Below are 14,800 nucleotides of genomic sequence, written 5' to 3' on the forward strand. Positions count from 1 at the left end.
TCATGCTCATGTTTGTCAACGAGGATGTATTTAACGGCCATGTTGGAGGGGCATTTGGTTGGGATTGAGGGGCTGCACGGGGTTCAAATTAGGGTTTGAAACTAGGATTTGCATTTTAAACAGGTTAGGTTTTCAAAGTAGGGTTTTAAACGAGAGTTAAGATTTCAAAGTAGGGTTTGAAAATTAAGGTTAGGTTCTAGGGTTTTAACCGTGGTTGGGGTTTCAAATTAGGGTTTTAAACTTGTCTTAAATTTCCAAGTAGGGTTTCAAAGTAGTCTTAGAGTTTCAATCTCGGGTTTTATCTACGGTTAGGTTTTCAAATGTGAACTTGGCTTAAGTTTTAAAAGTTGGGTTTAAAACTCGGGGTAGGGTTTCAAAGTAGGGTTTGAAACTTGTGATGGGGCTTTAAATTAGGGTTTCAAGTTGGGTTGGGGTTTCAAAGTAGGGTTTGTAAAATTAAGGTTAGGTTACAATCTAGGGTTTTATCTGTGGTTCGGGTTTCAAATTTGAACTTGGCTTGAGTTTTGAAGTTGTGTTTTTTGAGGCGTCAATCGTGTTTTTTGGCTCATTGTGGCATGGTGAGGTCCCAATCCGATTATTATTATTATTATTATTTTGACACTTTGTGGCCACCGTAGCTGTTCAGTTGATGCAGTCCTATTTTGACTTCAAATTGTATGTAGCTTATGAGTATTCACATATGTGAGTGTTTTTGTGGCCTCCGTAGTAGAAAAACAACAAGTCTGAATCGGTTCTTTCACGTTTAGTTAGAAACTTAACGACAGTAAAGTAGCTAAAAAAAAAAAAAAAGCACACCGCTCCACAATATCATTGCAAATCATATTCCGGGTATCATTTTAGGAAAACATTTATTCACATTGACATTAGTGTATTTGGAGTACATTTTTACAGAACTGCCTTTGTGTGCGTGTCCAAACATCTCGTGTGTGTGTGTGTGTGTGTGTTTGCAAATGAGGACTTGAACGTGTTATTTTTGTATGCATGGAGGAAACACAATATGCAGATCTCAGCAGTGGACACATGACACGCATAACACATACATGTACACGTACTCTAACGACTCTTTATATACTGCGTACAGTATATAAATATGGAGGCATTCTCGCACTAACAGCGACGCTATCTCACATTCCTCCTGCTTGCTTATTCATCGATTTGCTGTGTTTTGATTTTGTATTGCTCCATGTCCCCGTTCCTTCCTTCCTTCCTTCCTTTCCTTCCTTCCTTGCGTCCTTCCCTGCTTTCCATCCCCTCGTTGACTTTAGTTCTGGACGTTGAGGATCTGTGCAGACAATCCGTGGTGCCATTTCCTCAGCTTGGCGAAGCGAGGACCTTTCATCTCCGACAGGAACTTCTCCCTGCGGGGAGGCGCGACAGGGCCGAGGGTTCACGCGGGAACGGAACAGGTGGAGGGTTCTCAAAATAGGGGCTCGCCGCGGGTTCCTTACCTTGATTTCTGCAGAGCTTCCTCGTCCGGGTCTTGCACTTTACGGACAGACGAAAGGGTTCATTAAAATTGCGCGTAGACACGCGTTTACACTTTACACAGATGCAAGAATGTAGTTTCAATCAAGTTAGCTTTTCAGTACAGTTGGATTATTTTTTATTTGCCATAAAATAATGTGTCATTGCACATCCACTACAGTAGGTGGCAGTGATGCTCTCATTTTTTTTTTTTTAACAGTTTATATCATACACATTTTGTTTCACTTCACGATTGTGTTGCCCTTTGGTGTCGATCCGGCACACAAAAAATTTATTTAGCCAATCTATTTTTATTGTTTGAAGCCTGAAATATGACAAAAGGTCCAAATGTTTTAGGGGGCTAATACTTTTGCAAGGCACTGTAGTTAGTAACTAGCTACTAAGTAACAAAATTTATGAATTTAGGGTGAGTTTCTTTTTTTCTCTTCTTTTTCTTTTCTTTTATTTTGTTAGTTTTTTTTCCCAAGTTGTATTAAAAGAAAATGTTTTAAATGCATTTTAGAAAAAAATATCCTGCTTTTGCGGAAAACTATATTTTATATAACTTTTTCCCCTCGAAATCAATTTCAACTTCTTAAATTTTTTAAATCGTCTCCGAATTTTTTTATTTTTATTTTTTTTTTACTTAACTGTCCTAATTTAAGACTTGAAATTGATTAGATAATTTTTTTTTTTGTGAAGGTGCGACTGACTGTATTCGGTTCCGGTGATGTGCGCCAGCATCTTGAAGCTTTTGGACTGCAGGTTGGCGGCGCGGCGAGCCCACTCGGACAAGTCCAGGGAGTTGTCGCTGGGTCTGATGACCGCCTGGTACACGGGTGAGGCGCAGTCCACCACCGGGTCCTTCATGGGCAGCACCCCGCTGACATCACCCCCCCACGTATGCAACACACACACACACACACACACACACACAATAAGTATTTGTACTTGTAAGAGAAGCAGGAGCGGGAAACAAACAGCAATGTATGGAGTTGTTTTAAAGGAGAAATGTTAGGCTTTTTTTTTTCTAGGAAAGAAAGTGTTTGTGTTTTTTTGTCTCGTCAGGATACTGTTTTTTTTTTTCAATATTATCAGAAAAATGTGTTTTGTAGATAATGAGTAGAACATTTTACTTTTTTAAGAGTAATTGGAATCATATGAGGAAAAAAGTTTTTTAGGCCTTAAGTTGGAAAAAATGAATCCAAATTCTGAATTAATGTTTCATTTCTTTCCATTTTTCTTTCACTTTTTCTTTCTCTTTCTTTTGTATTTTTTTAATCAAGAAAGACAGTTACTTTTTTTTAGAACTTTTTTTCAAAGACTCTTTTTAAATTTTGTAATATTTTTGGGAGGAAAGAAAACAATTTTACCAGAAAAACAAAATGTGTTGGTAGATAAAAAGTAGATTTTTTTTGGTATAACAAATTGGGAGATTTCCAAAAGTAATTATGTTTTTCAAGAAAAAAAAAAGTAGCTTTTTAAAAAAAAAAAAAAAATTACTTTTAAAAAATAATTCTGGCATTTATTTATTTATAGAATAAAATGTTCCACTTGTATCAATGCCATTAATTAAAATAGCCTTTTGTATTTGTTTTTATTGATTTATTTATTTTGCATAAGATGTCCCCTTTAAGTGTTGTGATGGTGCAGGATGGTACTCACGCCAGGGGGGATCCCGCCTCCTCACTAAGGTCATAACCAGGCAGTGGCAGGGGGAGGATGACAAGGGATGGAGGGAGGGAATGAGCAAGAGCAAAGTGAGTGATACGACACATAATGTGGCGGACGGGTGGGTTTCAGGATGTGGCTAGATCTCACCCGTCGTGACCTTTGGCCTGTGACTGCCCGGCGATGGCGTCCATGATGGCGTCCTGCGAGTACATGCTGATGGGCGTATTGTACTGCGCGTGCACGATGGTGGCCTTTCCGCCGGGCCCGCGCACCTCAATGGGCTTGTGGGTGGACAGCGCCGAGTCCTTCAAGGCGATGGGGTTGAAGCTGGGGGTGTATGAAACGCTGGTTTCGCAAACGACACAGGCTGGGCGTTAGACGAGTGGCACATAGGGGGCGCTGTTGCGTCCTTAAACACTTCTAAAAGAAAATTCCACAACTGCCCATGCACTTAGGAGTCTTTTGTTTGAGGGCCACAAGGCAAACATCCAATAAGAGTTTTTTTTAAAAGGAGAAAAAAAAGCAATATTTGATGTGAACGAGTTCATATTTTCTTAAGGATAGAGACCCCCCCCCCCCCTCAAAAAAAATCTTACATTTTTCAAGATTCAAGTTGAAGTTTTATCTTAGACGGAAAACGGACGGAAAAGAGGTTATTAAAAGTTATTTTTCGAGAGAAAAAAAATAGATATACATTTTTTAAATAAACTGTCACAATTTCAAGGAAAAACATATTTTTTTCATCTTCTATAAAAAATATTTTTTGGGGTCTTTTTCAAAAAATATTTTAAATATCATACTTTTTGCCCCAGAAAAAAAAGAGTTGTCTGTTGTATTTTATTTATTTATTTTTTCTTTCTTTTGAGATTTTTTTTTTTAGGGAAAATGTGTAGCTTTTTGAGAAAAGGTTTTTCAAAACAAAGTTGGATTAGTTCCAGAAATGTAACACTTCAAAATATATTTTTTTACATTATTTATATTAAATTTTTTAAAGCTTTTAAGTTGAAGGGAAAAAATCTATTTATGAGACAAAATGTGATGTTTTTTCCTACAAACAAGTCGATTCTGCTTTTCAAAAAAATATTCTGGTAATCTTGTTTTTTGTGGAGAAAATGTTCTAAAAAAAAAAAGATGCATTCCTTCAAGAGTTAACTGTTTGTTTTTTGGGGGGAAAAAGCTTTTTTTTTTTTTTTTTCTGAGGGGGAATTAATTTTTTTATTTTTGGAAGTATTATTTTTCCAGAAATTATTTTTGTTTCAATCTCTAACAATTAGACAACATTCACCAATGTGAGTGTGTGTTGTATGTACACAATACACACACACACACACTATTGTTACATTCACAACGAGGCAACAAACGCGTTCGTCATCGCTCGCACTGCACACGTCATGCGCTTTGTCGCAGCTTACGACCGCATACTGACTTTGCAGGTGTGTTGGCGATGACCTACATCACACACACAAACAAAGAAAGAGAAATGAGAGACATTAGTGACGACAACGGCACAATGTACGCTGCTAGGAAACCATCCAATACGCCGTAATCCTCCATCATCATCATTGTCGCCCTACCGCCCCCCCCTCGACATCCCTAAATGTGAGTGACAAGAGCAGGGGGGGGTCTTTATCACATGGCACGGACAGAGAGGCGGGGCCATAAATAGCCTGGAATCGCTTCAAATACCTGCACTAACACACACCACCGGATCCGCTTATGTCATGAGTGCACCTATCGCACACAGGGACACCCTATCTGCGGCCCAAGTCCACCATGCTGATGATGCGTGACAGGCTCGGAACATTCCGTGTGGGGACAGCTGGCCCGGCCGGCCTGGTCCAGTCAGGCGGCGGCGTCGGGTCCGATAGCGGTGCCCGAGGCGAGCGCGTGCCGCCGACGCCTGACTTATCAGCGCCGCCGCTCGCAGGTGCCGACAGATTAGGATGGAGGAGCCTTTAGAGGATGCTTGCGAAGGTTGCCGTAGCAACGGACAGCCTCCAAATGGCAAGCAGCATCCTTTTTCCGAACCCGAGTCTTATTTTAAGACGAACCCTCGCCACAAGTTTACTGCAATTCAAATTTTGAATTTTGAACGTATGACAGGCAGAAAGCTTATGTCCAAATATATATATATATAAATGTACTATTAACCAATTTAAATGGTTAAAAATAGCTTGAGAACAACTGAAATTTCTCGAATTTTGTCTGAGATACGTTTTTTTTTTAAACCACGCTTACATTGCTTAGTCAGCTCATCGTTTTAGTTATTGCATCAGCATGGCTCCAAAACTTAAAAAAATAAAGTTTGTAAGGATATTGTAACCAAACCAAACTTATTTGTTTTTGTCACATTTTTTGTTGTTTCTTTTAGCGCATTAAATTAGCTACTCGACACAATTTTCGGGTGCAATGTTGCATTTCCCTCCCCCCGTTTTTCTGCACTTCTAAAACATAGCACAAGAGGGCAGCAAAATGCAACACAAAAGCTGTATGTAGAATAACGCTGGTTTGTATTTGTATAATAAACAATAAAAATATGAATAATAATTAATGGTATGTTGACATTTGTCTCGTGTGTGTTTGTACCTTCTGGTGGGGGATGACAGGCCTGGGTGAGTCAATCCTGGGGGTGGCTGTGGGGACGGGCGCCGGACGTCTCGACCTGGTGGTTCGACGATGCGTTTATTTATTTGTACATTTTTGAATGCGGATGTTTGCAGGCGCGTTTTACTTCTGCATGCTGAGCACGAGTCTGCTGGTGGCCAACTTGATCTTGTTCTGGGCCTCCAAGTGCGTCAGGCCGTCGGTGCTGGCGCCGTCGATGGCCGAGATGATGTCGCCCTGCGTCAGGTTTCCGCCCGACGCTTTGCTACCGGGCGTTATCTGACAAAACACACCAAAGCGCATACTAAGCAATTCAAATACAACAATCATTTGTTTAATTGCGACAACGTCAAGCTGCTTTTTGTAACAACTTGGCCAAAAAATATCTTTGCAATAGCTTTTTATTTTGACCAACAACTAATTAGTAGATTAACACCTAAAATGTTTGTCTGGCCAATAGTTTTCAAACGAGATTTGGGTTTCAATTTCCCGCCCTCTGTGAAGAAGGGCGGGAAATGGCAGTAGCGATTTGTAATGGAATTGTCTGCGTTTTATAGCTTTACAATACCCTCCCAGTTATTGTTTTGATTTTTTTTTGTTGCTGGCCCTTTAAGACAAGCCTGCCACATACAACATCAGTTCTAAATTTACAGGCGGCTCGTTAAAGAGTTAAAAATATGCCAGGCTCTTGATGTCGGCGGGCAAGTGACCCTCTGTACAGTCACACGCGCGCGCGCGCACACGCCTCCACACCTGCCACTGACATTCACTCTTGTCTGAAGTTTTTGTTTACATTTAAAAATCGGACTTTCTTCAGACGTCTACATTTTGAATGATCCTTGCTGAAAACATCTTTTTTTAGTTATCCATTCAACACCGTTTATTTTTACTGTCTAATTTATGCACAAAAATATTTTTTTTAGCTTCAGGGACACGCGCACATTCATGAACACATGAAAGCACACACAAACACACACACACACACACACACACACACACACACACACACACACACACACACACACACACACACACAACTTTGCTCTAAGGTCATGTTTACGTTTATGTTTATGTTTAAACTGAACACAACTTCTGGAGATTGTTTTCCTTTTTCAGGGCATTGAATGATCGCAACTGGACTGCTTTGTCTTAGAAGACATTTCTGGAGATTAGTGAATTATTTTCCTCTTTATTTCCAGCTCAGAGTGCAATTAAACAATACCTGACTTGTAAGCATATCAAAAAAAATGTGTGAGGTCATTTTGGAGATTATTTCTTTCTGTAGTCTTTTTTCTAGATTTATTTTAAGAAAAATGACTTATAGAAATATATTTTTTTCTTGAGAAAATAAACAATATACCGATGTCATATATATATATATATATATATATATATATATATATATATATATATATATATATATATATATTCCTTACAGTACTAAAAGAAAAGTGTATTCTGCTCATCTCATGAGACAGTTGTTTGTTTGTCTATTTGTCTTTGTTTATTTTAAATAAATTTTATTTCCCCCCCCTCAAAGTTCTAATTTTATGACAAAAAAAAAATTCCAGAAAAAATGGTTGGATTTTTCCCCCCTCACTTCATGAGAAAAAGCAGCATTTTTCTTTAGACTTTTTTCTCTTTGTGTTTTATAAACAGAAAGTTGTATAATATTGTGTGTTTTTTTTCTAGGAAGTTATATTCTTTTGGGAGGAAAAGGGATGGTTTTGTCCAGAGAAAAAGTCGCAGTTTGAGGATTAAAAAAACAAATTAAAATATTTTTCTATTTGACTGCACTGCTGATTAGCGGCTGTTTTTAAAGTGTTCTATAAATAAAAAGTGGTTGAGTTGAGTCTCATTTGGCCTGGTGTTGGCTAACAAGATGCGAACAAGGCATTCTCTCTCTCTCTCTCTCTCGGTTTTCTTTTCTTAGAAGTTGGCAAAACTGTTCCGAAACGGGAGCCGCTTCGGTCAGGGGCGGTGTTGCGTCAACACGCAACGGCGGCCCCTCTTTATCCCCACCGCGACGGGAACCCGAAATAGCAGACACTCGGATCAGAATGCCTGCCACCTGCGACACCGGGATCAGAGAACAATGTGTATCCGTCAATCAAGGAATTTAGAGGCACATTTTTCCACTTATCGAGGAGCCAAAGACCCTCGTTGGTGACCCCGGGATAGGTGAGCGCCCCCTCCCCTCACCACCTCATCTTCCTTGCCTGAGCTATTTAAAGGGAAAGCTGTAAATACACCAAAGGGCCTGCCAGGTACCAAAAGCCCCCGAGGATCCCCCCCCCCCCCTCTCAACCACGACCGCCCTTTTGAAAGCAGCCTCCTATTGAGTCACTTCCTGCTTAAACACAATAATCACCATTATTATGATAATGTACATCATAGAGAGGGCATGTGAGGGTTACATGAAATAAAAATGTTCACGCTAATCTGGATTAATGCCAACGTCAACAAGGAACCAAAATGGTCACCTTTAGATAATCTGTAGCATAGCTTGCTAGTAATTTTTGCGCCTCCAGGGTTTATAATCATTTGGGATTTTTCATTATAACCAGTTTTCATTTTGTTATGATTTTTGTTTTTTTTAATTAAGTTAATTGTACTTTTTTTTTTGCTTGATTGTTGAATGTTATTATTATTATTTTTAAAATTAGTTTTATTATTTGTTTTCATTTAAAAAATATATATGGAGTGCTTGTTGAGTTCAAGGTAAAGATCAAATAAATAAATAAATAAACAACCAAATACCAATCCTGCCAATAGTAGAAACTTCTTGCTCTAATTGAGTAAAAATCAGAATATTTTCATTAAGTATTAAATCCAATGCAGTTTCATTGAACATGACCTGGTTCAAACAATAGATCATTTCAATAAATTACACTGTGTAAATAAAGTGGCGAAAACACACTGGTAAATCAAATTCCAGTGGTTGCAAATATATAATTATGCATCCACATTTATTTTGTGCTTTTATGGACAATTCTTACCTTTTTTCTTTTGAGGGGCATTTGGTGTTCAGTCTTTCGCTTTGTCTTTCAGTTAATGTGAGTTTAATTACTGCATGCGCATGCGTGCACTCCGTTTAACAAGATGGCGGTAATGCACTAAAAGTACCTGCCAACCGCGAAAACAAATATGATGAAGAAGAAGTAGTCATGCATTACCGTCAGTGGCCTTTTTAATGGCCATAGATGTCTATGTTAAAGAAGAGGGCGCCATTGCACTAAAAGTATTTGATAACCATCAACAGGTAGTAGAAGAAGGAGACGTACAAGCCGAGAAGTTTTTCGTTTATTAAAATTTAATTATTATTTTTTTATAATGAAATAGTAGTGTGGACGTGTAGCGGTTAGCATGTAGCTAGCTTCGAAAAGGATGTACTATTTCACAGCAGCAAGAGGCGCAATATAACCCACCAGGATTCTACCTTTGGCTTCAATGCGGCGCAGACTTCGTGTTAAGGTAAGCCATTTAAAACTACCGCAAAAAAGAAAAGCTTTCGGCTTGCATTAAAACCATCCCATTTAATTAATTAATGTTCTAAAGCAATTGGCAGCTCGGTGCATCTTATGCTGGAACTGTTTTCTTTCTTTGTAAACACTGGGATCTCTTTTTGGGGTACTTTGAGCAACAGAAGGGCATATTTGAACAACGCTATCAGTTTTAGAACGAAGTACAGTACTGTTACGTCACAAGTCAAGATGGCGGTCAACTCTGTGAAATGGAGCTCTTCGCTCATTTAAAAGCATTTGTCTTTGGATCCTTGTTATTTGATTTGCGAGGATGATTTTAATGATTGAAAATGTGATGAAATGTCAACAATCTGAACTGCTTTTTATGTAATACAATACGCCGTTTGTTTTAACTGTGTAAAGGAAGCATTTGTATTGCGTTGCATTGCGCAAATATCAATAGAAATGGGCCAACTCCTATTTGAGTGAGTTTTAATAATTTATGAATTATTTCATTACTTTTGTCTTTATTTTATTTTATAGTTTAAGACAAGCCTAGCAAAAAACAATACAACATCAAAAAGCAAGAACAAATCTTAAATAACATTATTATGAGGTCCGATAAATCTGATGAATGTTTGAACATTGCAGCGTTGCACAAAATGCTTTTTTTTTTTCCTAATCCCATCTGCTCCAACCTCTGAAACTGAAGATGATGACCTCAGTTGAAGAGCCATGTGTCATCAATATCAACATTTACATATTTGGCAAAATGCCAAAATCGCCCCCCAAAAATCAGAGAAATGCCAGAGAAATAATCAGTGCTATATCACTTACCAAATTAAAAATGACTTGATATTGCTTGTGAAACTTAAATTGAGTCTCTAACCCAATCCCAACGTAAGAAGAGTGGAGTTAGCTCAGTCAAGTTCTCAGTGGATCACGTTTCATGAAAAAACTTTGTAAAATCCAACACGACCTCAGGGGTCAAAGTGCACAAAATCCATCCTACTCGTTGTCAGCATATATTTTTTTTGGTGCCACTCTTATTTTAGCGCCGCTCTTACCCTGGAGATGGTGAGGGGCATGTTGAAGTCCTTCCCGCCCTGCAGCCGGAAGCCCCACGGCGCCGGGCCGTTCAGCGTCACCGTGTACGTGCTCATGTCGGCTTTGTGGAAACGCTCGCTCGCTCGCTCGCTCGCTCTCCTGTTTTGGGAGTCCTGGCTCTCCGCGCTGGCCCTGGTATCCTGCTGGTGTTGTGTGCAGTGCCCCCGCTTCTGCCGCCTCTGCCGCTGCTCCTCACGTCAGGGGCCTGGACGCGCAGACCCCCCAGCACTGGTGGGGCGGCGCGGGCGGGGGGGGGCAGCCCGGGGGTGGGTTCAGGCGCTGTCACAACACACAAATAAACACAGCAAGAGGCAAGCCACACCCCAAACTCGCCTCCTAACGTCAATTTCACCAAGAAAAAACACACAATTGAGACTTTTTGGGGGGTGATTATAAAAAGAATTCACATATGAACAATGTGGATGAATTTGTGGCCTTCAGGTTATCTGTAAGCGATAAGCCTAAGAATAGCAACAAGGGTCATGGGGGGCCCCCGTGGCCCCTTATAAGGCTTGTAACCAGAAGCCCCAGAATGCTTCAGGGCCCAAGCACACACAGCCGATATAGACCCCGCCGTCTTACTGCGACACATTCTCGCACTCGCTATTGCGCCACACAAATACATGATTTTTAGCTTTCATTTGCATGAATGCAAATGAATATCGTCCGCCTGGGAGATGGATGAAGCAGCCTTTGTCAGATGCAAACGGGTGCAACTTGTTTTCACGTTGTAGTTAGGCAGGGTTGCTAAAGAGTAAGTAAATAAATACATAACTTTCACGACAAAAAAAAAAAAAAACGTCCTCATGTATGGACTTATTTTTGGGGAAGAAACCCCTTATTACTTAATTTATATGAAAAAAATATTTATTTATTGTTCTTAGAAAACGCCACCTTTTTGCTTGAAAACTAATTCTATGAGAAAAACACTCAACTTTAAAAATAAAATAATATAAAATTACATTATAATACAACTGTTTAATAAAAAAAGAATGAGATAAATTAAAAAAAATATATAATTTTGTCATAATTATTTTTTTTAATTCATACCGGGGGGGGGGGGGGTGATCCTTTAAACATCTAAAAATACAGCTTTTGTCTAGAAAAATAGAAATCTTGTTTTAGAAGAAAAAAAAATCCCCCTTTAAGAAAATCCAACTTTTTTTCTCTTAGGAAAAAAATGTTTAGTAACGTTCAGACCTTTAGAAAAAAATAAATCTAAGAAAATTGCATTTTCTTGGGATTTGTTTTCATGACAAAAATCCCCCCCCTCCCCTTATAAATTTAAGAATTACATTTAAATTAAATTAAACTTTTTTTTTTCTCGTGCAATTAAAACATTTTGTGAAAATATTTGAATATATAATTTAGGTAAATTATATATATAAAAAAATGAAATGTATAATTTTATGAAATACTTTTTCAAGCAACGAACATCCTACTTTTTCTCATGGCCACACAACTTGTTGTCTTCTTCCAAAAAGTTTTTATTACAGCTCGTGTGAAACAAGCATGACCTCATCATGGTCTGTGTGTGTGTGTGTGTGTGTGTGTGTGTGTGTGTGTGTGTGTGTGTGTGTAGTGTTTCAATTAGCAGTCACAGACGACCGTAAACAAACAGTGTGCATTTGCCACAAGCTACTAATCTATGAAAGTAGAAACCGAATCAAATAAAAAAGGAGCGCTAAGAGGATTTGTCGTGCTTAATTTTTGTCAGCGGCGTCGGGAAGCAAAATGCGAATATCAACATAACGTGTGGGTGCCATGTGTGACGCTAAACATAACAAAGGCTGGGGGGGGGATCAAGTGTGTGTGCGAGGTGGTGACATGAGTGGGTTTTGCGTGATCACAGCCGAGATTTATGGTTATTTATTTTGGATGTTTTTTTATGGGGCTAAGTAAGTGAACACGAATAAAAACTGAACCAAGTCCTATGTCATTAGTAGTTATAACTGTGATGTAATAAATATTCAATAACAGTCACGGCACTGTGAATGTATTTATTTTTTTACAAAAAGTATAAGCAGTCTGGAAAATGGAAAAACAACAACTTTGAATGCAGGTGTTTAGTAGTGGCATGTCATGTGATCTCTTACCTCTAGAGGGCGCCACAGTTCCACAAGCTGCCTGGTGAAAGTCAATCAAAGAAGGTCAAATAGGTCAGCTGAGTTTGCTGTGCAGATGTTTGTCACGTCTTGCACACACTCGCAAACAGAACAGAGCTTCACCCCGCGACATCTTCATACACAATGTAGCAACAAGTTTATTTAGAAAAATAAATAAAAACGACCATCGGAGACAATTTTGTACAAAGAATAAACAAAACGGGAGCACAATGTACACTTGAATGATCCTTTACAACATATTTACATTTGTGCATCACAATACTTTTGCCCATATAGTGCAGGGGGGGGGGGCAAAATACGGCATATTCCATTTACCCAGTATTTACAAAAGAATTAATGTAGCATTTTTTTCCTTTAATGTATTGATTGTTTATTTATTCATCTCATTAAATAATTGGTTGATTTATTGTAAAAACAAACAAAATTTTACACCCAGTACACTCTACTGTACTGTACTATTTTAAAAAAAAATCATTAATTGAGTAATTAATTACATTTAAATTAAAGACAACTAATGAACTGAAAAATTAATATTCCTTTTGGGCTATCTTCTCCCGTTGGCACATTTGTTGTTGTTTTTTAGCACACTTTTTTTTTTTTTTAATGAATTAATATACTCCCGCCCAGAGGCGCGATTGAATCTAATTGAAATCACAGAAACACGGATGACACTTGGGAATGTCATTGAAATCTGTGAATAACATCAAGCAAAATTGCGATATGAAAGTATCTTATGTAGCGGATGGTTTAGTCAGCAGTTGCGGCTACACTAACACTTTGAAGAACCACATTTTTTTTTTGTATGTAATAAACCCAGTAAAAAGTAATTCCATCCAAATATTGTGCTTATGTTATGTCGAACTGGCGAGAGGACCAATTGTATACATTGTAAGGCATGTTAAATGTGCATGTGCATTTTTTTTTTTAGATTGTAGATTATTTTTCGTTGTTTATTTCTAATGTGGCAGCTGGCGATTAATCATGAATGACTGATGCAATTTTTCACACACCAACCAAAGGACATACATGTACACTGTGTGCACCTGTGCTTGCTCTGGATTTTTTTTTTTCTTCAACTGTTCGGTTCACTTGTAAGGCAATGGAATTTTTTTGGGGAGGCAGATACCGATTTAAAAAATTGTGATAACCTATTGAATCGGCTGATTAATTAAAAGATATAATGAATAAAATAACTTTTCTTTGCATATAAATTACAGGCAGGGACATTTGACTGTTTCCCAATGCTTTGTCCTTGTTGAACTTAACATCAGAGAGAAAAACCGGGCATTTACACACGACCGTCGGTCCGATGGCGCTCGGCGCTCACGCCGTTGCCGAGGGCGCGTCCAGCCGGGCGATGTCGAGCGACGCCTTGGCGACGGGGCTGAGGCCTTTGCTGTGGTTGCCGTGGAAACCGGGGGGGCTGTGCAGTATGGACGGGCTGGATATGGACGTGACGATGACGACGGCGGGCGTCGGCTTGCAGACGAGCCGCGGGCCAAACTCGTCAACTGCTCGACAGAGCTGGAAAAAACATAAATAATTTCTTGAATGTAAAAATACTGAGAATGAAGTTATGGTGCGTGGATCGATAATTGGCCAGTGTGTTGGTGTCAGGGGAAGACACGGAAGAGGCCACAGATGATTGCCGCATTGATTGTTGGTTCTGACGAACAGAGTGCCTTTTGGACCAAGCGGACCCAGAAGGCCCGCTGCTCATCGATCAAAGCGGCTTTTGATTGGACTATTGGGACAAAAGGTTGAGATTTCATTTATTGGAGAGGTCAAAGTCGCTTAGATGTGGAAAGAAAGCAGCGGCCGGCTGCAAGTGCAAGTGGTCCAAAGTTGGGCCCAAGGGACATTTGCTGCCTGCTGAGCGCTTTTTTTTTTTATTATAATTTTATCAGCCAGACACACATTGTTGAGGAAATTGAACACACTCTGCATTTAAAGATTACGAGAAAACGTTAGAATGTTCTGTACAGTATTGAAGACAAATGTAAAAATACATTTAAATATTTTTTTTTCCAATGATGAGAAGTTGTGCTAATCAATGACTTTAGGAGCAATGTTACATTTTTGAGGAGCATTTTTTTTTTTTGCCAGTGAATCCAAGGAACCTGACGCAAGGATTTTATTAAACGATAAAAATAAGACAATATAACAGGGCAGTTTGAATGCAGGTAAAAAAAAAAAAAGGTATTAAATCATTCTTTTATTATTAATAAAAAATTCTATAGAATAACCGTGTATTTGTATAAAGTATATTTTTTCTATAGTTAAAATCATTGATATAAAAGAGGAAACAAAGAGATTTGAACAACAAAACGCAATTCGATT

General features: G+C 38.8%; 2 protein-coding genes and 2 long non-coding RNA genes across 4 annotated transcripts in view; 2 read left to right on the plus strand and 2 right to left on the minus strand.

Moving 5' to 3' along the window:
- On the plus strand, positions 1–4,347 carry LOC147156379 (uncharacterized). Its single transcript, XR_015091630.1, has 2 exons — positions 1–1,427; positions 2,188–4,347. It is a non-coding gene; the product is annotated as an uncharacterized LOC147156379 (long non-coding RNA).
- ldb3b (LIM domain binding 3b) lies at positions 832–10,565 on the minus strand. The gene is made up of 9 exons (XM_086064113.1): positions 10,295–10,565; positions 5,891–6,042; positions 5,746–5,821; positions 4,586–4,608; positions 3,307–3,504; positions 3,151–3,174; positions 2,199–2,368; positions 1,470–1,506; positions 832–1,379 (listed from the first exon to the last, which is right to left on the minus strand). Exons 1-9 carry the CDS (start codon positions 10,388–10,390, stop codon positions 1,283–1,285), a joined length of 873 nt encoding a protein of 290 aa, XP_085920239.1. The 5' UTR covers positions 10,391–10,565; the 3' UTR covers positions 832–1,282.
- Positions 8,966–14,800, plus strand: part of LOC147156381 (uncharacterized) — an 18,281-nt gene continuing 12,446 nt past the window's right edge. The window contains exon 1 of the long non-coding RNA XR_015091629.1: positions 8,966–9,237. This is a non-coding gene — a long non-coding RNA (uncharacterized LOC147156381). The remainder of the gene's footprint in view (positions 9,238–14,800) is intronic.
- LOC147156382 (melanopsin-A-like) overlaps positions 12,430–14,800 on the minus strand; it is a 19,779-nt gene continuing 17,408 nt past the window's right edge. The window contains exon 11 of the mRNA XM_086064112.1: positions 12,430–13,984. Coding sequence (XP_085920238.1) covers positions 13,784–13,984 — 201 coding nt within the window. The 3' untranslated portion in view covers positions 12,430–13,783. The remainder of the gene's footprint in view (positions 13,985–14,800) is intronic.

This window comes from Leptonotus elevatus, chromosome 20, assembly GCF_054856555.1.
Source record: "Leptonotus elevatus isolate MCC_2025b chromosome 20, RoL_Lele_1.0, whole genome shotgun sequence".
Taxonomy (NCBI): Eukaryota; Metazoa; Chordata; class Actinopteri; order Syngnathiformes; family Syngnathidae; genus Leptonotus; species Leptonotus elevatus.